We start from the raw sequence: 26,957 nt of genomic DNA on the forward strand, positions 1-26,957 counted from the left end.
AAGAGTACAAAATTAATGTCTGGTTTTCATCAAGTGCTAAGTAGATTGCTCAAAAGCAAGAACATTGTTATTCAAAAAATTAATGGCATTACGTGTAAGTTGTAAACTATGTAAACTATTAGTTCATCCCATGGGGCTTAAATGTATCAGTGAAAGAGTTGTAGTTAAACAATCCACATGGAACATTGCCTTAGTGCTCAATATACAGCTTTGGCTCTGGACTGCTCAACTCAGTGTTAAACTGAAGCTTCCTTGTGAGCCAAGAGCAGGAAGCTGGCAAGAGAATCACTTCAGTGACCCAGGAAGCTGCTGATGTTGAGATTAACTTTCAGCAAAATGAAGGGGGGAAAAATCCCTGTTTTAAAAACATTGAAGATACAAACAACAAAATTTGCCAGAGCAATTTTTAGAAGTTCATAAATACAAATATAAAAACACTGAAGACCACTGTGGTCACAATGTTCAAGAATCCACATTTCTTCATTCATACGGAAACAGTGAATGAAGAATTTTCAATACAGAAATTCCACTGGAAAATTTGGCTTACAGGCTACTATGTACATAGAAAGAAGAAACCTCAGAACACTGCATGGGGCCTAACTTACTTCAGTATAACCAAGATTCATTTTGCATTTCTTTAATAACTGGAAATCTTGTAACAAGCAGTTGCTCAAAATCTATTGCAAAGAATAACACTTACCAAGCACCTCTTCTGGCACTACTAACTTCAGTAACTGCTACCAGGACAAATTCCAGCAGGTGCTGGATGACTTTTCAAGAAGCACAGTCAACACCCCAAATTTTTTTACAAGTAAATGAAAAGCATTCTTTCTTTCAAGTAAGGCATCAGCACCATATCAGTGCTTTACCACCACATACCTCAGGTTAACAAATGCCTCAGAAACTTTCCCTGATTTCCAGCACATCTCGCTGTTTTCCATGCTTGGATTTCAACTGAGGTATGCCGAGTGCTTTTTGGCATGTTTGGATAGAAACATAAAAAGCCTCAAGTCTTGTCATGTAAAGCTTTTCAAAGCCATGGGCCTTGCTGCCAAAGAAACGTTTTCATGCTCTTACAGCTTTTGCCTTCCTTATTCTCAGACCTGCTGTTTGCTTTGTGGTCAGGATGGTAACAAACACATGAGCTGGAGCAGCTCTTTCTGACCTGACCCTGAGTGAGCTCTGACTTAAAAATCAGGGCAGTGAAAGTCCATATTCAGTGAAGAGTTAAGGGAGCACAAAAGCCCAGAGCCATGAGTTCATTTTGTTCTAGGCTACTTAGAGTGGCCAGCCAAAAACTGAACCAGCTGGAATTCATTCCCAAGTACTTCTTTCTTCCCAGAGCTCCCTGGGCTGTCGTTATCAACCTGAGGATAACAAACATATGGATCATCAAGATGGAGTTGGTGCTGGAAAGAAGTGGCAGAGCCTAATGGCCCATAATAAATGAAGTCTTGATCCTAACTTGGATCTTAGTACTGAGGTATAAACGCTTTTAATGTCTTAGGGGGAAAACTGCCCACACTAGATGGAATTAAACATTCCACTGACTTCTCTTCTTGATGGTTTCCTTGTTACCAGCTCTTGCACACATCTATTTCTGTCTTCATTAACATTCCATATTCAAATTATATCCATCAGCTTCCAGACGATTCAAAAGGCATGTGCAAAAAAAGAAGGGAAAAATGACACCCTGACCATCCAGGTAAAATTTTAAAAACTAATTCAGGCTGATTAATTGCTGAGCTACAAATGGAACAATTGCTTTAATTTGCTATACAAAAGCTAAAATAAAGGTAGCAAGTTTAAAAACAGGAAGAGAGAAGACAAACTGTGTTCGCCCAAATTAAATTCCTGGCATCCTTTCTCATTTTGAATCAGGTACATTACATGTCTTACAATATTGTTTTTAACTCCTGGAATTTTTTTCCATCTCCAGTAGCTTATTTTGTGATTATTCTGCCTGTTATAATCACTTCCAACATCTGCCCAAGAAGCTACAAATCGCTCTCCACTATCTTCATTTTTTCATTTATTCAGAGAACTCAGCTCAAACTCTTCTTGTTTACAAATGAAAAACCCAAGGCAGCCCCAAACACACTGATGCTAAAAGGTGAGCAGCCACCTGGACACCTGCCAAGGAATTGGCTTGTCTGGGCTTATTAGCCCAGGCCTTGTGCCAGCCCTGCTGAGCCTGGGGAGGGACGTGGGGAGGTGACAGTGGTGGCACTGGGGAAGGAGGGGGACTGCAAGTGGATGTACAGGAATAAGGAAGCTGTGGCAGAGGTGAAGGAGAACGGGACAGAAACGAGGCTTGTTCCAAAAAAAGACCACAATTACAGAGGTATTAATAGCTTTGTGAAGCCAATTTTTTATCATTCATTCACCTACTTTTGTTCTTTTATTAGGACTGAATTATTGGTTTTTTTGTTTTTTGTTAGGACTGAATTATTGTTTTCTTCTACAGGACATTTGTCCAGCTGTCACAAGGAAAACATCCCTAAGCAACAAACTTTCCAAGGAATTAGTATGAAAGCTTTTACATAGAGGAAGAAAATTTGATTTAATAACCAGTTCCATTTAAAAACTACAACGAGAGAATGATGTGTAAGAGACTTTTTTTGGTGCTGCCATTGTTACAGGATAAGTCTTGTCTACATGAAGCACGTAGACACACTCCTTCCAATCCACCTCATCACCTATTAGTCACACAAGTGGTAAATCCCTAAAAGCACTTTGGCTCGGGCCATGCAAACGCTGGATGAACTGAGTTACATCAGTTCTCATCTGAGTTCCTGGCAATGAGCTGCACGTGACTGCAGCTGTGCCCGAGGAAATGTGGGTCAATCCATGTGTGTCCCGGTGCTGGATGTGCACGCTCTCGAGGGACACAGGAGCTCTGTGACTCAGGAGCAGCAGGCTGGCAGGAAGGAATTAGTGATGTTCCATGCTGGGGCGTTCACACAGCACTGCCCATCCTCTGGAATGGGATCCTGGAGCACTCCAGAACTCCCTCAGCAAAATGCTCCTCCAAAATGTTCAAATGATGGAGAAGGCTGTCAGGCACACGGCACGACAGCAGCCACTAAAAGGAAGCTACTTCCTTCAGAAGTAATTCATCACCCGTGGTGTTTGGGTGCAAACACCCAGATCTCACAGCCATGTCTCTCAGCTGAGCAGCAGTGAGATGGACAATCCAACACTGCTGCTGCTTTGGAGCTAAGGGCTGGAGCAGGATTCCTCCCAGGACATGCCCTTGCTGGATGTGGTTAACCAATAACCTCATGGTAGCACCCCTTTCTTCCAAACCTGTTCTCCAATTAGTACCAAAGTTCAGCAGATCCCTGTTATATCCATGTTATCGCTCTCTTACACAAGCAAAGCCACTCTCCTCACTTTAGGCATTTTAAGCAAAATGTCTCATTCTTGCATGACCTAAGGGAGGCACCAAACTGGGAGCTGAATGGCACCAAACAGGACTCTATGAAAAGAAAGCTTTTATTCCAAATAAAGCTGTATCAGCCTATGTGTTATTCCCTTGTTCTAATCATATAGGCCAGCATCTATTTAAACTGCCAAGCTAATGACTTCAAATTTGATCAATAGTCTCTGTTTATTCAGCCAAGTGCTACTGACAGTCACCAGGGATGAACAACAAAACAAACACACTGGTCAGAGCCAATCCCTGGTTGAGCAAGAAAATCCAATCCATGATGGCAAATACCCTTCGATTGAATGGAGGTGGGGAGGGAGGCCTGTTGCCCACGGACACAGACACAACCCCTCTCCTCTGTGCCCACAGAACATTTATCCACATTATTCTGCTAACAGCCAGCTCGTGAGCCGAGTGAACCCAAGCAGAATTAACATCAGAGTGGCTCCAACTCTTATCGTGTGCCATTGTAGCTATGCTAAAATATTTCCATTTGTTGTCAGATTAAGCATGGCAGGACATGACAACAGTAAGAGGATGTTACTAAGCCTTTGGACCATAAGCAGTGACTTCCCTCATTGTCACCTTATCCACTACAGAAGGAAATTTCCTTTGGAGAAGCTTCAAGAAAGACTGGAATCACCTTCTTGAAAGCAGGACAAAAAAGTCCTTGACTGAATCTCCAGCCAAAGGATGCTAGGAATGTTTTAGTTACAGACTGGCTGCAGAGAGCAAAATAAAAATAGAGTTTAGAATGAAAACAGATAAGTAGAGCATGCGCACCATTCTAGCACAGATTTTTCTTTCAAAACAAATAAACATTTTCATTGCAAAATCAGTTTCTCAACAGTGGCTTAACAACAATATATGTGGACTTTCCTCCCATTGGCAATTTTTATTAACAACTTGCAAGCTCCTCTCTAAAGAAACCTCCCTTTCAAATCCCAAGTGAATCTCTAGTCACAAAGACTGGGATCTGGGTGAAAATGTTTTCATGCATTATTCCGACCAGGATGTTTGGTCACAATTTTTTCAACATTATACATCGATCACTTTGCCTGTCGACAGCACCTGTTTGCCATTTTCCTTGTAAAAAATGTCAGTGTCCATTACATCAATAAATTACAAACCCACTACTGCTCTGAGATATCTTGATCAAAGGTATTACATAAATAAACTGGAGCTTGAAGGAAAAAACATGATGACTCTTCCTATACAAACTTAATGCATATTCAGAAACAGGACTTTATGCAAGTGACACCACTCGGTCACAGGACCCTGCAAAAAAAAAAAAAAAAAAAGAAGAAAAGTTCTCTTGAACAAAAACTTCTTTATCAAACTACTATACTAGCACATCCAAAGCCCAGAATTTAATATCTAAAAAACGCAGTTCATGAGGATAGCTGGTTCACTTAAAGCCTAAGATGTTTGCTTTCCACTTTAAATTGATTAAATAGATTGAATACATTACATTTCGCATGGATGGTTAACAGTGCTAATATTCCAGACAAAATGAAATGCTGTATGAGGAAAATTCTCACCAGGGCTACCTCCCCCTGGATATATTCCTTGCTCTCACAGTAATTTAGTATAACGGAGCCCTAACAATTTCACTGAACAGGATTACAAAAACAGCTCTGCACAGTTCATGGCACAGAAACTCCCAGAAATATCTATTTCTTCACTATCTTCTCCACATAGGGAATGCACTTGAAAAACAGGCTGACACTTGCTTTGTGGGAATCATAAACTAATATAATGTTGGTTGCTTTGTTTTTATGAAGAAGGTGCTTCTTGTTTATCAAATAGTCGAGATATTAAAAGCCAGCCTTTTATTTGCATTTATATCACAGAGGACTTGCACACCTCAGAATCAGATATTGTCCAAGCACTGAATGACAAACTACTGATAAACCCAAAAGAGAGCAAATTTTAATAAAAAATTTCCACGAGAGAAAAACCTTTAAACACCATCTCACTCCTTACTCCAATGAGCTATGTGGCACTAATTTGAAGTGATAGTGCTGTTCTTTTAATTAAAAAATGCCAGTAGGAGGTTGATGCAGTGGCTGGTGCTGGAAGCGACGTGCTCGCAGGGTGCAGCTGAAGCTTTGTGTGAAGAATTAAGGCACAGTTTCAGCTGGGTGAAAAGGCAAAACAAAACCCCTAAATCCAAACAAACATATAGGGAGTGTTATTACAGGTGCTTGATAAAGTTATCGTGATGTTTTGTCTCAGCGAATGTTAAATTATGGGGAAAAAAAAAAAAAAGGCAACAAAACCCCCAAACGCTCCCACTGTAGCTCATGAATCTTGGTTTACCTATAGGTGTGTGGGACTTAATTCAAGTATGTCCCTCCCCTTCCTGCCTCAGAGCTCCTCTCTCACTTTCCCAGGTTACTCCTTCCACATCTCCTGTGCACAGGGCTGGGACCAGGACCACTCTGCCAGATCTCGGGAGGGTGGATTTGCTCTCCCAAGCTCCTCATCTCCATGAGTTCTTGAGCCCTGGTCTGCTTAATGTCTCTTGCCTTTATCAAATTTGACTGAAGTCAGATAAAAAGCCAAAACTTAGTTAGAGGAGAATGACAGGTGAGATCCCTTTTCAGCCTGGTAATTTTTCAGTCTAGAAAAAAAGATTAAGCTTGTCCTGTAAGTTTATCCATCAGCCTGATGGTCAAAAAAGGCAGCACTTTGTCCTGGAAAGTGCAGACAGATTCCACATTCCAGATTTCACTGTTGATTTGTGAAACACCAAAAGGCTAAAAAACTGATTAATCTACAAGAAATCCTCACAAAAATATGTGCTGGATCATTTCCGACTTGGTCTTGCAACAACTTAATTCCAACAGCCCAGAAGACACAACCACAGCAGCAACCACATCCAGGGCATAAAAGAAGAGCTCTACACTGGCATCTGGGAGCATGACAGTCCTTAAAACCAGCGGCTGCTCCTCCTGATACAGCCTCCCTGGGGAAGGAACATCCCAGAAACAAGCAGGACATTTTGCCTTTACTTGGCATATGGAGCAGCAAAGAGAAGTCAGTTTATCCACAAGCTTTTGGTATATTTACTCACCACTCCTACAATGACTATTTCAATCACGTTTACACTACCAGCATCATCTCAAACATCACAGATAAATCTGTTTTCTTCGGCTGTTTCAAAGTCTGTTTTCTCTCTGCACACTTGCAGGATTTACATCCTAAGGCAATGAGAAAAAAACCTGTTACTACTTTCCAACTGGGCTTTATTTTCTTCTCCCCCCACCCCTTCTATCAAAAATAGCTCTCATCTACGTTCTAGTTCAATTTGGAAGTAGCACATGCAGACTTGATAAGCATCCTGCAAAGGAAATGCCTTGGATTGCAGACTACTTACAACATATTTTCCCAAGCAACTTTGATAAATCCCATTTGATGGCTGGTTTGCTAATTTCTATTGAAGCTTATCAAAACATTATTTGTAACAAGTCAAATTACTTCTGTGATTGCACAAATAAAAAAAGAAAATTACAAAAGAAACAACTGTGACTAGAAGCCCAAGCCAAGCTGCTGGGTTATACTGAAGTGTTATTTATCCTGTTATCAGACAGACCTGGAACTCCAAGGAGGTATTTCATTTTAAGCTAAAGAACACAACACAGAAAAGCACCTATGTACATGTTTCTTCTGTTTGCCAAAGTCTCCTTCTAGAGCTGGTGACAGCACAATTATTGGAGCTGATTCCATCACTCTCAGCAGATCCAGGGGCTGCCCGGCTGCCTCACATAGAGCTCGATAAATGAGCACAGACACATTAATTAATAAATCTTGAAAGAAGTCTATTAACATTAAATTCCCTAAATTCTTGGAAAGAAGGAATAAAAGCTGTTCCCATTATGACACATTAGCTGCACACACAGCATACTATTTTTAGTTAATTATTGCCCAATATGCAGAAGTCACTCTTATAAAGAACCAGACACTTATTCCTACATCCTGGGCTTTTCAAGAGGTAAATTTAATGTTGGATTATTGAATGAATGACAGGATCTCTGGGAAAAGGTGCTGAGATTTAAATCTGAGTGTGGTTACATCACAGAACTTGGTTGTATCACACACTTACCAGTTGTATAAAGTCATTAAAGCCTGAGTTCAGCACTGAAGCCCTTCTCTGACTCCAGAACATTCAGAGGCTGATGGACCGTGCTGAGTTTCACAGCTGAACCACTCTCTGGCACCTTCTGGCTTCCCTAAGTTCACTTTTGCCTTTTAACCTCATCTCACCTTATTTCACCACTCATCTGTGCAAAGGGGACCTCAGCAGAAGTATTTTCACTGCGGTTAAAAACAATTTCAGGGGTGGGTTAAATGCATCAGGCGATCACAGCACAAAAACGCTTTACGTAAGGGATAGCTGGGAGATGAAAAATTAGATACACAGCGATTCCCTGCCAATTCCAAACCCCACAACATTTCAGGCATTATTTTTTTTTTTTTCACTAAGCCATTTCTGCTCTCTCTGATCTGCTCAGTTGGGTATTTACAGACACATGAGATATGAACATGCCCACTGCAGCACTTAATGTGGCCATTACCTGTCTGCAGATGTTTTTAAGAAAGAGATATGAGAGACACTGCTCGGAATTCCTTGGAATATAAAGCACTGAAGTAAGTATCACTTCAAGAGCCCAGAAAATTCACCCAATTTCACTTTCAAAGGCTGACATCAGACCTTTAGCTTACACTCACCCACTCAACTGCTAACCCAAAGTTTACCAAATGTAATGGATTCTCTCCCCATTAACATTAAAGGAGCAACAATGAGGTATCTGTTAATTAGATTTACACTTGTAAAATATGATATTTTAATTCTGAATTAAAGTGAAGTTCCCACATGCTTATAAAAATGTCTGTACATGGGAAAAGAACCAAAACACATCAGCTACAAGGACAAAGAACACGGATTCCCTGGGAAACACATCAATCACTGCAAGTCTGAATCAAACAGAAATTCTTCATTTTTCTAAATTCTGCACTTGTGTAGTCAAAAAAAAATTGTTAAAGCAACAGTACAATCCATATACTCAGTTCATTTTCTGGAGTTTTGGCGGGTTTTTTTTCCTTTTGCTCTTCACGAAAACAGAGCACATGTATTTCTAAAGATGTTTCCTTTCCAATAAACTTTTCAGGTCATAGTCCCCATGTACTAAAGAATGTGAAAGCAGTGACCACAGGGATTGAATTTTCTGCTGCAATGTCCGGTTGGCTTTGGGGGTGCAACACAGACAAATCTGGCATGTAAAGAAGAAAGGTCAGGGCCATGAAAAAAGGAAGTCCGGACTGATGTGAGGAGTTGCCAAAATAAATAAATTATTTTCCAGTATAAATAAAAAAGGCAACTATCTTCAGTGTTTTAACCTTTATTTTCAGGAGAAAAATACAAAGAAGAGCTTTTAATATTGTCCTGGAAACAACAGGAAGACAAATTAGAAACACAGAATTTAACACATGCAAATTTGATTTGTTATTTTGTGACGAAAACAAGATACGGAAACTTTAAATTGATAAATACATAACAATTTTATTTTAGTCTAATTATTAGAGGAAATAGGCAGATATTTAAGGAAGACAAAACCGTAAACATATTAAAAGGTCAACAAAAATGCTATTTTTCCTAATTCATTCATCCAAAAATGCCATTTTACTCCAAATAATGGAATGTATCTAAAAAGATCTCATCAGCTTGAGGAAAAAAGACTGAATCCTATCAAAAATATTTCTTTTCCTGACACTGGTTACCTACGAAAGCAAAAACTCCTGCAAGAGAAGGATAATAGCAGGTTACCTATGAAAGAAAAAGAAACATCCACCATTCAAAAAAACCAACCACGGGTAAAACTGCACATTAGTGAGGACATTCAGGGACACTCCTGCAGTACAACAGGCAGCGTAGTGATCAATAGTGTGGCTTAACACTGCCCTTTTCCTAAACTGCTCTGCAGCCTCAGGAATCAGGACCCCAAGTGTAAAATGGGAAGCTGGTACAAAGTCCAATTCCACAGGATTTTCCATCATTTCTTATGGTTTAGGATTATGAGCTTAACCCATTTGAACTGCTCCAGCACACAATGGCCAAGGCAGGGCTGAGGACAATTCCCTCCAGCTGTGGCGAGGTGAGCACAGCTGGAACGGCTGCCTGCAGCATGGCGAGCTCACTGCAGGGATTGTGCATTATTTTTCCATTACTCCCAAACAATAATGGATTGTTTTACCCACAAACAGATGAACAAACCTCCCATTTAAATATTTTCTGTTAAATTGTATTAGTATGCAGAATAGTGCCCATATCCTTCAAAAAACACCCAGGGAAGAGGATTTTTCCGGGGGAGGGGAAGACGAGTAAAGCGGGCTCTGCCAGCTTTATCTATCTATGCTGGGAACTGGGTAGCCTTGGGGATTTTTGCCTGCTGTGCTTAGTGTCCCTGACAACAAGCCAGTTTGAATTTTGGCCTTTAACTTGACAAAAATGACTTACTGAAGAGGAAGGCATCAAGCTATTACAGCCCTGTGGAGAGATTCTTTCTGAAACAGCATGGATGCTTACTCTGCCAATTCAACTAGAGTATCATCAGATTTATCATCCTACACCCCCAAATATTCACCATGTAGTTGCCAGTTCATAAGAGAGCATGACAAAGAAGAAGTTCCATCCTTTCTGCTATGTTCTCCAATTATATTTTATACTTTCCCAGACATGCAAAACTGTAAAATATCCCCAGGGATCCCCTCTCACAAGTTACTGAATTTCCCCTTAAACACATGTGAAACAAAGTTTAAAAACATGTAGCATCTTAATGCTAATTGACCTACTACCTCACTTAGCAAACATATATGCAGCTTTCTTCTTTTATTACATTAATACTTATATAAATAATTTTAAATTGAGATATACACACTTGCTGCGAGGTTTACAAAATCACTGATGTCTCCTCTGATTTTCTGTCCCAAAAACTTCCAACACATGACTTGCACACACCTGAGCTTTTCAGTGTTCAGCACCTTAGTCTGAATCCTAGAGCTAGACTTACACAGGAAAGCTGAATTTGCACTGAAGCAGCTGAAAGTGTGAGCACAGGTTTTCTTCCGCCAGCTTTCTCATGGCGGGTGACAAATTTTTGGCAATGAGGGTCAGCAGACCAGGAAGGAGATAACATCTTGAGTTATTACAGCAGTATTTCAGGAATTCACTTGTAAGCACCTGAAACATCACAATGTCAGAGCAGCAGCTTCCTCACCACCAGCCATAATACAAGTGCTCCGTGTCAGCTACCCGCAGGCTTAACTGCAGCCTGCCAACAGACAGGGAGAGAATGTGAGATGATATCCAGGTGAAAAAAGCTGGAAGTGGTTCAACTGTAGTGCTGTCCTCACAGAGGGATGGCAAAGCATCAAGGACCATAGTAAGACCACAGTGAAGACATTCCCCAAAAGCTGAGCAGATCCCAACACAATGGTTGTCAACCTCGAGACCCAAGATCGCACTGACTGCTCTCTGTCCTGACAACTGTTGGTACAGGAAAGAGCAAACCCTTTGCAGTAACAGTTTATTTCACTCTGGAGGAATAAATCAGCACCTGCTTCCATGAAAAACATGAAAAATATCAAAGCTTTCAGTGATATTCCAGACTTTAGTCCTTCTCATAGTAATACTTTGACTATTTCCAGAGGAATAATAGTAGAGAAACATAACAACAACAACAAAGATTCCATTCCAAACTTAGGGGAAAAGATGGCAGATGGAACATCTCTTCCAGCCCTTTTATTAAAATTTTCTCCTCACTCAATTCTTACATGAATTGCTCTGCTGGGTACATACCTAAACTTCACACCCAACCAACTGATTTATCCACATCATATCCAAACCACTCTGCTCTATCCCGCTGCCTCCACCAAGACAGCCCAAACCAACACGACAGTGAGTAGCTGACTCAAGAACCATAAATAGCAGCAAGTAATCCAACCAGATTAATCCAGCTCTAAGCATGGCAACTGCACTGGCTTCAAGGTGGGCAGTAATCCAGGTAAACCTCCAAAAACCACACATATGGATGGTATTTCCATGATGTTCTTCTCCATTCTGTGACCCATCAAGCAAGCCTACAGCCAGGCCAGCTCAGGAAAAACTGAGGGGGCTCGCTGATCTTTATTTACAGTGGCAATTTTAGCAGCCTTGGAGCTGCTGTCAGTAAAGTTCCTCTACCCAGCACACAGAAAATCGTGGTATAAGAGCAACCTCCTCACTGAGAAATCCAACACTACTTGTATTTCCCTGGAACTGATGATTAATTTTGAAACACATACAGAAAGGATGATGCTACAAAATCTTAGAAATGTGATAAAGCTGTTTCAAGAAACAGATGAGAAAACTGTTCTTAGACTGGTGGGCAGTATGGAATAAAAAAGAAATCATGAACTGCAGAACCACATCCCAAATTGCATTTCTTTATATGAAGACATTCAATTTGACAAAAGAAAGTTTCAAGTCAGGAATAAAGTAGTTATTGTTTCTACTTTCTCTGCCTAAGGGGGATATTCAAACAAACTCCTTTTGGTGATTTAATTTACTTCCACCAGGACAATGGTGCTGGCACAAATTTGACTTACTGGGAGAAGCAAAAAAGGAGACTTGCTCCCCATAGCCTGCCCAGAGGAAAAGGCTGCTCTTTGGATTCCCACTTTGGCAGCCCAAAAACATCAGCTGGCCAACTGCAAAGGCTGTGCTCTCCACTTCCTCCCGTGAAAGCAAAATTTTATTTTCTTTAATGTCCCCAGAGTTACATGCCCTGAGCCTCTTTGCCATTCCTATCCACAGGGCTCTGAACAGCCACGAATTTACCTTCACGAAAACGCTGCTGCTTCCCAAGGTAAATGCGGAAGGGAGGCAGAGGGAGATGAAGTGCCTCGCTCAGCACCACACAGGAAATCTGCGGCCGAGCTCCGCACGGAGCTCCAGCCCCGCGCTCCAATCGCAGCCGGGGCCCCGCTCCCAGCAGACGTGGGGAAGAGAAAATCCTTACGAGAAGAAAATAACGAGACATGGATTTCGACACACTCCCGGATTACCACACTAAATAAATTTGGAGCTACCCAACTGCTGCTTCCCACTGTGTCCCCCATGGCACAAAGCTGGCTCGATATTAAATACCAACTGCCAGGGAGGCTGGGATGAGCAGCCAGCTCTTCCTGCCCTCCTGCCCCAGCGCTCTTCACCTGGAACCAGTGGTGCTGATGCCCAACCATAAAACTACAGCCAGCCCATGATGTATTTACCATGTCTGATTGAGAGATCCCTACATAGATATTCACTGCTCCTGAACACAGGACAGGAAAGTGTCCAGGTCACCAATATTAGTGTTGCTATTGATCAGTCAGTTAACTCTGCACTGGTCGATACATTAGTCATGAAAGGGAAGTAAAACATCCTGACATTTGGGACACGCTTTAGCCTGTGCCTTTGTAACAATCCTAAGTGAACATTGCTCTAATGACAACATAATGTTTTATCTTCTACTTGAAGTCACTGTGCTATTTTATGGATTCCTTGAATTACAAATGCAGAAAGTCCCAAAGCCACCCATTTACCAGCTATCAGCTGGCCAGACTTCATGGCTAGGGCTTCCCTGAACTGGCTGACTACACTGAGCTGGAAGTGTGTGCAAGATACTCATCTGTGTCACTTCTTCCCTCTTCCCCTTTCTTTGCCACTGCTAAGCACAACCACCTTCCTTACAGGAATCAGATTTATTACCTACAAATCCCCTCTGGCTCCCTTCTCATCTCACAGCAACCACCTGCTTCATCATTGTCTTCCTCACTCCTCCCTGATGCTTCTGACACTGTACTTTCTTACCCCTCACACCTGGGAGGATTCTCACCTACACATGCCTTCCAAAACTGCCCCATGAGCAGCAAACCTTCCCAGGCCAGGTTTTCCAAGGAGGAACTGAGGACCACAGTGAAGTGAGGTGCTTGGAGAAGATTATTTGGATCCTCCTGTTACACCAGCTCTGGCCTCTCTGTTAAAGAAGCTATTTTGCCATCAGTCCTCAACACGGCCATCTGACCGTGTATGTGAGATTCAGCTAGGAACTGATCCTTAAAGTTTAACTTTCCTCAGTTCCACGATGGCCCCAGAAGCCAGCCAGCTTTTAACACCTCAGCTGAGGCCCCGCTGAAAACCAGAACCAATGAAACCAGAACCCAGCTTGTAGCTTTTTTGGTTAAATTCCATGTTTAGTCCATTTCTTCATGGCCTTTCCAGTTCCATCTGCAACCTTTGCCTACAAGCTACCTGGATCAGGGTGCCTGCCATACCCAGCACGATGAGACTGCAGTTTTCACCAGTGCTTGTGGGTGATACAAGTGTGAGCAAGGCGTGTGTAAGCCTTGGAGATGATGAACCCTTTGGAACTTCCCCAGGGAGCAGCAGCAAACAAAGGTTTCAGAGAAGCAGAAGGGTAAAAAAGGGACACGTGCTCCGTGAAGGTCTCCTGGTCTGTGGATCGTGTTCCTCCTTGACCCAGCAGACCCTGAGCACATTTGGCAAGGACGTGCACTCACAGGATCACTTTATTTTTCCATCCTTGTGCTGGTAATTCTGCCACTGCTGCACTGCCCTGATGACAGCACGGATAGGAAGAGACCACAGATTTAACAGCAAGTTTTCTTTGCCTAGAACTGTTCCAAGGGACAAGAGGCAAGGCCAGAGTATCTCTGGCTCTTGCATCACCAGCTGGGGTAAAGGCTTTAGTGGAAAGAAGAGGAGAAACTGAGATATGACAGGAGATTAGCATATTTGAGATCCACAGGCCACAAAGTCATTTTAACCTGTCATGCAACTCATTGTTACATTGAGGTTTTCAGTATTTCTGCACAGGGTGCATTATTTGCCATTTTACTTCATTACAATTTGCATCAGGCTAGGACTGACATCATTCTGTATAAGCTGGGAGATCACTTCTGCTAATCATCAGCAGATTGAAAACTTTTGCTTATATTCACATAACGCTCTGCTACCACAAATACCTTTACAACAGATGAGGAAAAAATTATGTCTTTAAAAAAAAATCTCAGGAGATTCAACCACTGTTCCCTTGCCATTCACCCAGTGACACTCACAGGCATACTAAGTGGTATTTACACTGCTATTTTCAGTACTGCAAAACTTCAATGGTGCCTAATCACAGGAAACACACTGCAGGTAGTAAATCATAACAAACGAGGTCCTCTGTCTTGATTTAAATGTGCTCAAATCTCCCAAGAGCCAAGGATGAGAAAACAACAGCCAGGCTGGCTGCAGCTATTTGAAACAGGTAAGTCAGCACCCCAGTCCCAGCCAAGAACTCGGCATTGCCCAATGATTCCAGAGCTAAACCTCTCCCAGAGCAATTTATTTCTTGATTAAATACAGCAGTTTTTGTCACATCACCCAGGTTTCCTGCTTGTAAAAACAGAAGATGTGTTTGAGCAAGCAGGAGATTTCTTCAATACAGTTAAAAAATGGGGAGTAATAAAAAATAAATCTACCAAGTTGCTCAATAAACTGAAACTTCAGTCTGTTCCAGGAAACATTCCCAGCTCAGAGAGAAGACTAGTGTATGCTAAAAGTAAAAAAGCATTTTGCTGCAGCATTTAGCCTTTAAAATTAAACTCAACAGCTTCTCTCTGTTATTTAAATGATCTCCTCCAGCTCAGAAGGGCTATGACCATGGCCTAAGTTACTTAACTCACATTTTTATTGACTGACTTGCATAAAAATAAGCCACATTAAGGACTGAGCTGACATTTGGTATACATCACCACAAAACTCATTTCAGATCAAACATCATTCATACAACCTAAAAATATTTCCAGTCTTCTCCCATCCAAGAAAAGGATTTTCAGATTTACATTATCCTCACAAACTTTGGTCTTCTGAAGCACAAGCGGTGCAGAATCAAAGGATTAAAAGAACACCAGGATTTTTATTTTTTGATGATCTGCCTCTGAGTGTGTTATGTGCCAGGAACAAATTAACCTGTAACTGCAGTTTCACCAGCACCGTTTTCTCATTATTTGCCAATATTTTATGCACCCACACACAGAAGATCCCTTTCCAGGGATCAGTTCTGGTCACCCAGAGCAGCACTGTGGCTTCTCCAGCCCAACTGACCTCCAAACATCCACTTGTTGCCTGTGAAAGAATGGATTGGACCTTATTTTTTAATAATTCACACAGCAGTCTCAACAAGCAAGAACTGTGTCTCTTCTCATTAAAGAAGCAGGCTCGGCATCGACCAGAGCAGCTTCCAAAAGACTTAATCCAGATCTTTCAGGGTCCAACATAAATTGGTTTATCCATCCATGAACCCTCCAGAGGCCTCACACAGAGGCAGGACAGACACAGCTCTGGGTGTCACCTCCTGCACGGGAAAAGAACTCCCAAAGCTGAATGCCACAATGTGCCAGGTGAGAACAAGTTGAGAGGAAGGAGGGACAATTAAAGAAACACACACACACAAAAAACCAGCTAAATACAACTAAATGGGTATTTTCTCATTAGCAACTGAGTTATCCTCCTGGGCACATGGGAGGCTGGGGGGGTTGTTAATTAAAGTGAAGTAAGGCAAATTATGAAAGGCTTTGCTGAAAGCCAGTCTGTGGGAGAGGTGGCCCTGGCAATCCTGCTGGGAATGGTGGAGAGGAGACCCCAGGGAGGGACAGCGTGGTCTGGAGGGGGGGAAGGGGGAACACAGGGATACCCCACGGGAGAGGGAACAGGGAAAACCCTGGGAAGGGGGAAAGGTGTCACAAGGATGCCCACAGACAGGGAAGGTGCAGAAGAGGCCCCACAAAAGGGCAGAATGCAGGGGAGAGTTATCCACAGGGATCCCCCATCGAGAGTGCAGGAGGGACCTCACTTAGGGTCAGGCTGCTGGAGGGGGCAGCGAATGCCACCTTCCATGGGGGAGAAAGAAGCAGGAAAGAGCCCAGGAAGGAGAAGCGTGCCCTGACCTGCTGGAGAACGAGGGCACACAGTGACAAACCCCCGCCCTCCTCAAATTTATGTCACCCCAAGGGGGCTCAAGCACCCCACGCCGGAGGGGCGGGAAAAAATATAAATACACAAAAGCGCAGACAGGCTCCGTCGGGCCACAGAGGGGGAAGCGGAACAGAAAAACGGCGGATAAAAGTTAAGCAAGGCTGGGAGCTCGGGCCCGGCCGCCCCTCCCCTCACAGCCAGGCCGGGGAGGGGAGGGGACCCCGGGCCCAGCCGTGGATGTGCGGCCACACACACACGGTGCCGCCGCCGCCCCGTTACCTGTGAGGCGGATCTTGATGCTGGATCCGTTCCGGCGGGTACCGGGATTCGACATCGCGCCTGGAGGAGGAGGAGGAGGAGGAGGAGAAGGAGGAGGCGGCGGCGGCGCCGAGCTCAACCGGCGGCCCCGCGCAGCCCCGCCATGCGAGCCCGCCCGCTCCTCACGATGCCGGGAATGCCCGGGCCCGCGTTCCGGCGGCCGCCGCAGGCTCGGCGCCCTCAGCCGCCGCCTCAGCCTCAGCCTCAGCCTCAGCCGCCGCCGCGCCCGCCCGGCCCGGCCGCGGAGAACCGTGGCCACGCCCCCGACACGCCCCCGCGCACGGCGGAGGGCCGTGACGTCAGCGCGCAGAGCGGCGTGGCCGCGTGAGGACGCCATGAGGAGAAGGTCGGGGCGGGGAAGGTCGGGGTGTGGCGCATGCGCGGGAGGGGTCAGGGGAGCGCCCCCTGGCGAGGGGAACAGGGGAAATTCGGGAATAGGGATGGGGTGGGGGAATGGGGGAAAGGAATGGGATGGGGAATAGAGGGGGAATAGGGAATAGGGATGGGGAATAGAGGGGGAATTAGGGATGGGGGGATAGAGGGGGAATTAGGGAATAGGGATGGGGGAATAGAGGGGGAATAGGGAATAGGGATGGGGGAATAGAGAGGGAATTAGGGAACAGGGATGGGAGAATAGAGGGGGAATAGGGGGGAATGGCAGTAAAGGAATGGGATGGGGTAAAGGAATGGGATGGAGGAATGGTGCAATAGAGGAAAAATTAAGGAATAGGGTTGGGGTGGGGGAATGGGGAAAAAGGAATGGGATGGAGAAATGGGGGAATAGAGGGAGAATTAGGGAATAGGGATGGGGGAATGGGGGAAGAGACAGGGAATTAGGGAATAGAGGGAGAACGGGGAAAAGGAATGGGATGGGGAAATGGGGGGAATAAAGGGGGAATGAGGGAATAGCAGGGGAATGGGGTAAAGGAAAGGGATGGGGAATAGAGGGGGAATTAGGGAATAGGGATGGGGTGGGAGAATGGGTGAAAAGGAATGGGATGGGGAAATGGGGGAATAGAGGGGGAATTAGGGAATAGGGATGGGATGGGTAAATGGGGGAATAGAGGGGGAATTAGGGAATAGAGATGGGGGAATTAGGGAATAGGGATGGGGTGGGGGAATGGGGGAATAGAGGTAAAGGAACGGGATGGGGAAATAGGAATGGGAGAATAGAGGAGAATAACAGGGGAATTGAGCAGAATTAGAGCAGGATGCAGGGAAAAAGGGGGATGGAGGATGCCTAGGGAATAGCATAGGGGTGAATAGAGGTGGAATGGGAGGAATTGGGGTTCCTAGGGCTGTTTTGGGATGAAAAGAGACAAATAGGATCCCTTTAGGGCCCCGGTGGTGAATAGGTGATCTCGGGGGTGGAACAGGGTGACCTGCAGGGCAGCAAGAGGGTGATGGGGTGCGTGGGGGAATAGGGGCTCTCACAGTGGCATGGGGGATGTATGGGGGGACATGGAGGGAGCACAGGGGTGCCTGCAGGTAGCATAGGAATGTAAAGGGGTCTTAATTTGGGGCAAACACCACCACAGGCAGTGGCAGTGCCTGTTCCAGCTCCAGAAATGGGGCAGCACCTTCTCACTGTCTACAGCTCCCCAGTGGGAGGGTGCCAGCTGGGGAATGGACTCTTCTCCCAAGTGCCAGCACAAAGGAAACAGCCCCAGGTTGTGCCAGGGTTAGAGGTTAGGAAAGATTTATTTACTGCTCAAGCACTGACAGGTGCCCAGGGCAGCAGTGCAGTCCCCACTCCTGGGAATGTCCCAAGGAGCAGAGGTGGCACTAAAGGGGTAGAAGCTGGTAGAAGCCAGTGGGTGATCGTGGAGGTATTTTCCAGCCTCAGTGATCCTCCACCTGCTCCTCTGCGGCCAAGACAGGGGAGGTTTAATGAGAAAAACTACTTTTTTGTGCATGACAAGAGGGAGGTTGAGCTGTCCTGAGGAAGCACAGCAGCATCTCCCCCTCACTGGTGCCCCTGGACACCCCATCCCAGCCCCCCTGGGAGGAGGGGACACCTCCACTGCCCCAGAGCTGAAGTTGCCCTGGTGGCTGCTGCCTGTGCCTGGGGCTGGCAGGGGAGGGCAGCTGCCCAGGCCAGGCAAGCAGCTGCCTGCAGGTCGCTCACACACCCACACAGAGCCTTGGTGATCCTCCAGGCACTGAGCCCAGCTCTCCAGCTGCCAGGGGAGACAGCAGGCACATCCCAACACTCTTTTTAAGAGGGGCACGTTGTCCTGGCCCCTGCCTTGAGGCCAATGTTTTGTTAAGTTACAGACACAAGGATGGAAAGGAGCAGCTCTGGGCCCCTGGCTCTGTGTAACACCACCCACCACAGATTTATGTCCAGCACATGCAGGAAAAAGAATCCAAGAGATTTCCTATTTCTCTTTAATCAGAGCATCAGCAAAGAACAGCTGTAAGGGGCAGCCCTGCCTGGCCCTGGGAAAAGCCGACTGGGATGGCCCAAGAGGGCCACAATCCAAAGTCAGGGCAGGCACACAGGCCCCAGCTCTGTGCCTCTGGTGGCACTGAGGAAACAGCTTCCTCACATTCCTTTTACCCAGGGAACTGTGGCCATTCCCAGGTGCCCCAGCAGCAGGGGGAAGCCCACAGAGCCCAGGCAGCACCAGCCCTGGTTCAGGTGCATGTTCAGGCAGTGCTGGATCATGTTTTTAAGTCCACAGTTCTGGATGTAAGAAGCACTTTGCATTTCATCAGATCCCAGTATTTGAATATTTAATAAGTGATACTCAGCCCCGCTACCCATAACTGGGGCTGCCCAGCTCCTCCCAGAGAACACATTTACTACCAGCTCCCTTTTCCCTGGGTGGCCTGCAGGAGGAATGCATAGATCCTCTGATGAACAGATCCAGGGAAGAGGAAGAGTCAAGTTTCCTGAAGAGGAGATTTTCCCTCCAGATTAAGCTGCCTGTCACATCACCTCCCACTGCACCTGAGGCAACAGAGCCCTGAGCCCACCCAGGGGCATTTTGAAAAGCCAAATCTCCAAAGCAAGGAGGGAAAGCTGCTCTCTCATCCTGCCTTAAGCAAAGCTTTTGAGGTGCTTCAAGCCCTGGGGAGCAAAGGATTGGGGAAGGGTCTGCTGGGAGCCATCAACAGTGCAAGGATGGAGCAGTGGCCAGCAGCTTGTTGAGACCCCACAGCACAAAACCTTTGTGCCCTGGGCTCAACTCCATCCTCACCTTCTGCTGGAGACCACACTTGGAGGGCTTGGAGAGAAGAACAAGGGCCAGGGACACACCGTGGAAACCTGAAATACAGGTCCTTGGAATTAAAGGGCAGAGCCAGATCGATGGGCTCCAGGCTGATGGATGGCAACAGGGAAACTGCAGCAGAGGTGAATCATTGCCCCTGCACTGCCTCCAACAACTTTCCTTCCAAAGGAACAGCGTCTGCTCAGCAGCTCCCACATCCACACTCCAACTCCTCCAGGTGAGGTAACACACAGCAAGGCCACTGACCCACCTGGCCCTGGCTCAGCTCCTTCCCCACAGCCATGATGGTGCCTGCAGAAGGGTGAAACATCTCTCAAACAGTTTTTTAGAGCTACTTCAGCCACTCCAAGTCAAGCCTTGAAGTTTCAGTACAAAGATTTGGTGGCAGGATGCTGCTCTCCTGCAGTTTAGTGTACTCAGAAGAAAGATTCCACCTAGAAAACTTGCCCAGGGGCTCCAATACACTCCTGCAAGGCCTTAAGGTGCTGTTGGAAAAAAACAAGCCATGCCATTTGCAACAGCAGCTTAAAGGAAGGGGGAAATTATTAAAGGCAAAAGGTACAAAGCCAAAAGTGCAATTTATTGACAAGTTTCAGAAGTAAAAAGGCTCAGCATCTCTGCTCCTCATGGTTTGGATGTCTGAGATCTTCCAAGGTACCTCCACCCACCAGTTTACAGCTGTGTCATGCTTCATCTTCAGAAGTTGAAGTCTTGTTTCTTCACTGAGAAATCATACAGCCCATCTTGGCCAGTCTGGGGCTCCAGGTTTATATTCTCCTAGGAGGAAAATGATAGAAATCACTTATAGGGTCTGCATTTGAATAAACCTAAGCTTTTTACAGCAACTCTGTTTTATTATTGTTTTAAAAAAATCCTGTTAAGTTCAGCTTGACTGTAACAGAACTCCTGGAGAACAGGCCAAGCCTTCCTGCTCCTTGCAGCACCCTGAAGCTGCAGTGTCCCTGCAGCCCACACAAGAGCAGCCAAGCCAAGCCTTTGGGCTCAGACACCAGAAGCAAAAGGAAATAAAAGTGGCTGCAGTGGTAGAGCTCACTGAAATTAAATGGCCTGCTTGGAACAGCAACAAGCCAGGACTGCTCAGGGAGATGTTCCCCTGGCATCCAGCCCCTCCAGCAGGAGCTGGCGTGGAGAATTTCCACCACACCCCACAGACCCTGCTCTGGCGAAAGGACTAAACCAGAAACCAGACCTTTGCCCCCTGATGCAGCTTCACACCCAAACTGAGCCAAATTCCAAGGTCTGCCAGACCTCTAAGCCTCTTCCCTGATGTTTTCCCATCTGCAAGTCAAAGGCTAGGACCAAACATGGCATCTGTGACAGTCACTGGACCCTTGCAGCTCCTAGCTGGTGTCCTATCCTCTTTTTCCATAGATTCCTTACCATGAGAAGGGTCAAGTAATCCAAATGCAACCTGAGCACTGTTATCAGCTGAGTAGGAGGTTGCCATTCATAGTGACAAGCCAGCTCAGCTCTGAAGGAGGAAACTTCTCCACATTTGGTATTCATATCAGTAACTGCAGTAACTCCAGCTGATGCCAGTTTAAATTCCAGCAGCAAGATGCTATCAAGGCATCCATGTCTGTTGTCCAACTCATTGGCTGACAACTCAGAGCTTTTACAGATCTTTAAAAACACCTGAAAGAAGCTGGAAGGATTACTCTGGTCATGTGGAAATCTCCTCTAAAAACCTCTTCCAGTATCCTTAAACTCAGTGCTTCATTCCAGTGTGTAATACTTCACATTTTCAGCTGAGAAACAGCAAGGGCTTACATACCTCACCAGAAAAGTATTTCTCTATGATGTCCAAGGCAGCTCTGTAGACCATGTCATTCTCATGGTTTTGCAAGTCCTCAATTTTCTCCAGACCATCAAGTTCTTCCACCAGCAGACACAACTTCTCTGTCTCTCCCAACTTCTCAGCTGCCTGTAATGTTGAAAAGCCAGACAAGAAAACAGAACAGTAACAGGTATGAGATGGTCTTTTCTGTAATTACAACCCTGATCTACAAGTCAAAGGCTCACAGTCCCTGAATTCATGGTCCCTTCATGATGCCAGGGATGTGACTGTGGAATACCAGTCTCTGCCTGCCAAACCAGTGAGCAGGGGATGAAGAGCAGCACTGGGAACTCAATCTTGCCATGCCCTTTAGGCAACCCAAGGGTATCCAAGACAAATTTAGAAAACACAAAGTCCCTCTTACTCCAAAAATCAACAGTCATTGTTCTCACCACACAATGTGAGCATTTGGCTCATTCCTTGCTGCTCTTTGGGAGAAGGAAGTCAAAAAGATGAGACCTTATCAGGAGGAGATTAAAAAATGGCATCCAGGATAAGCAGATCTCACCAGGAAGAGATTTGAAATGGTGTCCAGGATGATCAGGATGGTTTTGCTGTCTTTGACCAAAAGCAGGTTGAGCAGAGGTTTGAGGACCCCGGAACGGACAAGCTCCACCACCTGATCCACTGTTGCTCCAGTCATGAAGTTGGCCACTACCCACACAGCCTCCTTCTGAGCCTTGAAATCTCCCTGGAAAAGCAGCACAGCAAAGGCATTCCCAAGCTTTACTATGCTCTAGGATGGGCATGAAGGGTTACCATCATTTCCCTTATCTGCAGCTTTCCCAGCCCCTTTGGGTGATCCATGGACACCTGGCAGAGGTGCCAAGGGCAGCTCCAGAATGTGTTTCCATGCAGGTGTGCTGACAAATTGGGATGCTCAGGCTGTCCCAAGGATCTCAACACCTCTGAAACAGCCTGCTCAGGTGGCTCTGGAGCCAAGGGCTTCACAAATGAGCCATCCAGGCCTCCTGAAGCTCACATTCCTCCCTCAGCAGCCCTGTGCCCATCCCTTACCTTGTCAAGCAGCTCCACCAAAGGTGGCAATAACCCACAGGTGATGATCTGTTGGATCTGGTGGGAAGGCCCTGCTGCAATGTTGCTGAGTGTCCATGCTGCTTCCTTCTGGATCACTGACTTGGTGTGCCTCAGCAGCCGGGGCAGGACAACCAGGGCGCCGGCATCGATGGCTTCTTGGGTCTGCCGGTCTGTGCCTGTGACCACATTCCCGATGGCACGGAGAGCTGGAGTCTAGACAGAGATTAGACGAGATGAGGAGAGTCCTTACCTCAAGGGACACATGTCAGAAAGCCCAGCAAGATCCCTCCCCAAGTGCTTGATCCTTCACACAAGGAGAGCATTGTGGGTGATGGCTGTTTACAGCCCTGTCATCCCTCATTTGCTCTAAGCAGCTTTAGAGCCTCTGTCCAGCCTCCAGAACAGAGCAGTGGCTTGACAAGCAGGCAGTCAATTCCATGGGCTGAGGGGACAGCACACCACAGCTGCCACCTAGAACAAGGGCACGTGCCTTCCCTCTCCTCAGACCTTTCTACATTAAGGGACCACAGGGTGGAGATTTGGTTATTCCCTACCATAACAATCAAATCTGGGCTGTCCATGAGTTCCACGAGCCTTGGGAGAATCCCTGTCTCCACCACAATTTGGATGCGATCATTGCAGCCATCTGTCAGGTAGGAAATAGCCCAGCAGGAGTCAGAGATGACATCCTTGTCCTCGTGCTGCAGGAGGATGACAAGGACTGGCAGAATCTTCTGCACAGCATCCAAGGGAGGGCAGGGGTTCTTGTTCCTGCACAGGTTTGACAGCGTCCAGGTGATGTTCCTCAGGAACCCAATCTGAAACACAAGGCAGGTGTAAGGTCCTCATTGCTCCCAAGAGCCTCTCAGTCTGTGTAAGCCTGTGAAGGTTCTTACACAGAGACACAACAGTGGGGCAGGCACCATTGCAGAAGGGCAGAGACAAACCACAGAGCTGCAGCAGGAAGCTTGAAGGGCAAGTTCAGCCCTTCCACATGCATATGCAAGTCTGCCTTGCATCAGTTCCATCTTATTCCTAGCCTGAGATAGAGCTGGAAAAGAAAGCCAAGTCTGGAAGAGATCACATTGAGTTGAATGTCTGCTTGGCACCCCCAGCTTTGTGCATAGGCAGGGCCATAAAAGCAGTTTAGAGCAGGGTCTCATTCAATTATACAAACAGTTTGTTGTGTACAAGGCAGACAGTGGACTCACCCACCACCCAATGCATTAGGAGTTGTTAAATCAAGAAAATTAAGGTTATTTACTGGAGTTGCAGGTGACACCAGAGCCAGCAAAGGAGGAATCACATCACGAGCAATAAGAGCATCCCTGTAGATAGGGCCATCCCCTGAACAGATAAAAAGGGCTGGTCACTGCATCTGCCCAAGTCATAAGACAGTCAACATCAAACAGCAATCAGACCCACAGGGCCAGGGCTGGTGACCCACCAGCCACACACCACTAGGCATTTCCAGGTGGGAAGGATTTACAGGCAGACTGGAGTGCCAGCAGGCCAACCAGGCATGACCCATTCTGTTCTCCCTGTGGTGACATTAGTGGGTTCAGCCACCCCAGCAGGACAGTCTTGCCCTTGGCTTTGGCCAAAACCCTCTTGCACAGCCAACACAGGATCTTAAAGGCTGCCAGACAACACTGAGGGGATGAAGAGTTATGGGGTTCAAGAGGGGCAAAAGCTTGGAGACCAAGCTGCACAGAGAGGAGCACCAATGCTTTATCTCCCCAGCAGAATCACAGAATATTCCAAGTTGGAAGGGGCCCACAAGGACCATCAAGTCTCTGGCTCAGTCAGGGGCCTCCAAATGCCCCTCCTGCTCCTCTCACCTGCGATGTTGCCCAGGGCCCACACCGACTGCTCGCTGATGTGCATGTGTGGGGAGGACAGCAGGGAGATGAAGGCCGGGATGGCCCCTCCCTCCACCACAGCCCTGGTGTGCTCCGAGGTGCCAGAGGCAATGTTGGTCAGTGCCCAGGCTGCCTCAAACTGTAGGGCAGCATTGTCAGCACGGCCCAGGAATTCCACCATCTTGGGGATGATCCCCAGCTCGATGATCTGATTGATGGGGGGGTCCTTGTGCCTGGACAGAAGTCTCCTGTGAGAGAGGACACAGCACAGCCAGCCATGAGGAACCCTGCTTGGTGCCACCACAGCCCATAGCCCTGTGGCCAGGCACAACCCTCAGCAGAGGAGTTGCCATACAGAAGGAAGACACAGCTAAAAATGCTGAAGCAGGAGCAGGGTGTCTGTTGGAAGTAAAGCCCTGACATCCTCACAGCCACACTCACTGGGAATGGTGCTCAATAGTTTGAGCCAGCCAAGGAAGCACCAGCAGGGGTGCAGCCTGTCCTGGACCCTCAGGAGACATCCCTGCTGCCAGCTGGGTGATGATGACACACTCTAGGTGTCCTTCGTGTCCCCACCCTTGTGGGGACAGCCCTGCTCAGCACCAACCCCTTACAAAGCCAGGCTCCCCAGTCCTTGTCCTGCCCAAACATCTGGCACTTGATTTCTTGTGGGATCCAACATAATTCTTGGCACAGCACAGGAAGGGGCAGCACAGCCAACCCCTTGGCTGGGTTTGTGCAGGACTGTGAGCCAAGCATGGCACAGAGGCCACAGAAAAGGCACCAGCTGAGATTCCCATGGGCAGTTTGGGTTACCAGGCTCCTTCTCCCTTTGCCATCTCCCTAGAAGGCTCCCCAAACAGGAACTTGCAGCCTTTTGCCCCCAGGTCCCAGCACAGCTCCAGCAGCTGGGCATATACCTGGTGGCCTGGGTGGCGAGCAGCTGCAGCTGGGTGTCTTCCCCATTCACGGCTTCCACAATCTCCTCCAAGGACAGCTGAATGATCTGTGTCACAGGGAATGATTCAGAGTCAGCCGGGGAGCTGGGACTCCCTCTGGTTTAATCTCAACAGTCAATCAGCTGTCTAGACCCAGCTCAGTCACCACTTCATATCTAAGCAGTGTCTATTCTTTATGCAACACAGTTTCAAGATGAGGCAGAGGAAGACAATCCACAAAAGCCTTCAAGGCAACTAATGCTTGTAATCAAGCAGTGAAAGAGTCACTGACACCATAATGGGCCTGTGAGCTCAGTAATTACCCCTGGCTGTGCAGGGAGCCAGACAGGAGCAGCTCCCAGCAAGCCAGAGCACCAGCCTGTTCTACCTGCCATCAAGGGAGGCCAGCAGGACATCATCACCATGAAAAACTGCACAGACAACGGCCAGGCAGTCTGAAACACTCTCCAGCACTGGGCATGGAGATCAGGAATGGCACCAGCTACTTAACCCAGGTCACCCCAGCTGGAATTGATAGTGGCCCAAGAAGGGGATGATTCCTGCTGCACTGATCCTACCCAGGTGCAGAGAACCAAGCACTCACCACCTCAGCTGATTTGTCTTGTCCCAGAGAGGGATTCTCCTCCTTCAAATTAATGGAAATGTTTCTGCGCTTCAGGATCTGCTCATCCTTCTTGGCTTTTCTCAACTCAACGTTCACCTCCACTCTCTGCCTCCGCAGGGTCTGGGGGAAGAACACCATGCCACTCAAGTCTGCATTGCCCCATTCCCCAGGGAGTTCATCCCTGCAGCCCTCTGCCCCACATTTCCCACAGGAGGAGTGCAGAGCCAGCATCTCCTCACTGTGGCCTGGAGATGGCAAAGAGGAAGCCTCTCTCTTGGTGCCTCCCAAGGACATGGGCTGCTGGATGAACCAGCAACCAGTGGGTGTTTTTAAAAGTAGATTTTCTGAACCTGAAAGGCAAAACCTAATCACCTCCACTGGCTTAAATCAAGCTGACAGATCCTGCATCTGACATCCCATACAGCCCCAGCTCCACAGGGATAATGGCTGTGGAGAGCTCAGCAGCCTGGGGCTGAGCCATCTCCCTTCCCCAGCCCACAGCCACACACCCAAAACTCACATCCCCCTGTGCCACCACGCTCCTTGCAGCCCAGCCAGCCCCACACCACATCCCAAAAGC

General features: G+C 46.7%; 2 protein-coding genes across 9 annotated transcripts in view; both read right to left on the reverse strand.

Moving 5' to 3' along the window:
* SMURF1 (SMAD specific E3 ubiquitin protein ligase 1) overlaps window positions 1-16,974 on the reverse strand; it is a 45,247-nt gene extending 28,273 nt beyond the window's left edge. For 2 of the 4 annotated variants that reach the window (XM_053957630.1, XM_053957629.1), the window contains exon 1: window positions 16,779-16,974. In XM_053957630.1, coding sequence (XP_053813605.1) covers window positions 16,779-16,833 — 55 coding nt within the window. In that variant the 5' untranslated portion in view covers window positions 16,834-16,974. The remainder of the gene's footprint in view (window positions 1-16,778) is intronic. The other 2 variants (XM_053957632.1, XM_053957631.1) reach the window with 1 other exon arrangement.
* A 3,662-nt stretch (window positions 16,975-20,636) lies between these two features.
* KPNA7 (karyopherin subunit alpha 7) overlaps window positions 20,637-26,957 on the reverse strand; it is a 49,559-nt gene continuing 43,238 nt past the window's right edge. For all 5 annotated transcript variants that reach the window (XM_053957467.1, XM_053957470.1, XM_053957468.1 and 2 more), the window contains 9 exons: window positions 26,357-26,497; window positions 25,735-25,820; window positions 24,794-25,062; window positions 24,217-24,299; window positions 23,507-23,770; window positions 22,932-23,165; window positions 22,423-22,605; window positions 21,852-22,001; window positions 20,637-20,833 (listed from right to left, as the gene is read on the reverse strand). In XM_053957467.1, the coding sequence (XP_053813442.1) occupies window positions 20,753-20,833; window positions 21,852-22,001; window positions 22,423-22,605; window positions 22,932-23,165; window positions 23,507-23,770; window positions 24,217-24,299; window positions 24,794-25,062; window positions 25,735-25,820; window positions 26,357-26,497 (1,491 nt within the window). In that variant the 3' untranslated portion in view covers window positions 20,637-20,752. The remainder of the gene's footprint in view (window positions 20,834-21,851; window positions 22,002-22,422; window positions 22,606-22,931; window positions 23,166-23,506; window positions 23,771-24,216; window positions 24,300-24,793; window positions 25,063-25,734; window positions 25,821-26,356; window positions 26,498-26,957) is intronic.

Source organism: Vidua chalybeata, chromosome 16 (genome assembly GCF_026979565.1).
Source record: "Vidua chalybeata isolate OUT-0048 chromosome 16, bVidCha1 merged haplotype, whole genome shotgun sequence".
In the NCBI taxonomy this organism is placed as follows: Eukaryota; Metazoa; Chordata; class Aves; order Passeriformes; family Viduidae; genus Vidua; species Vidua chalybeata.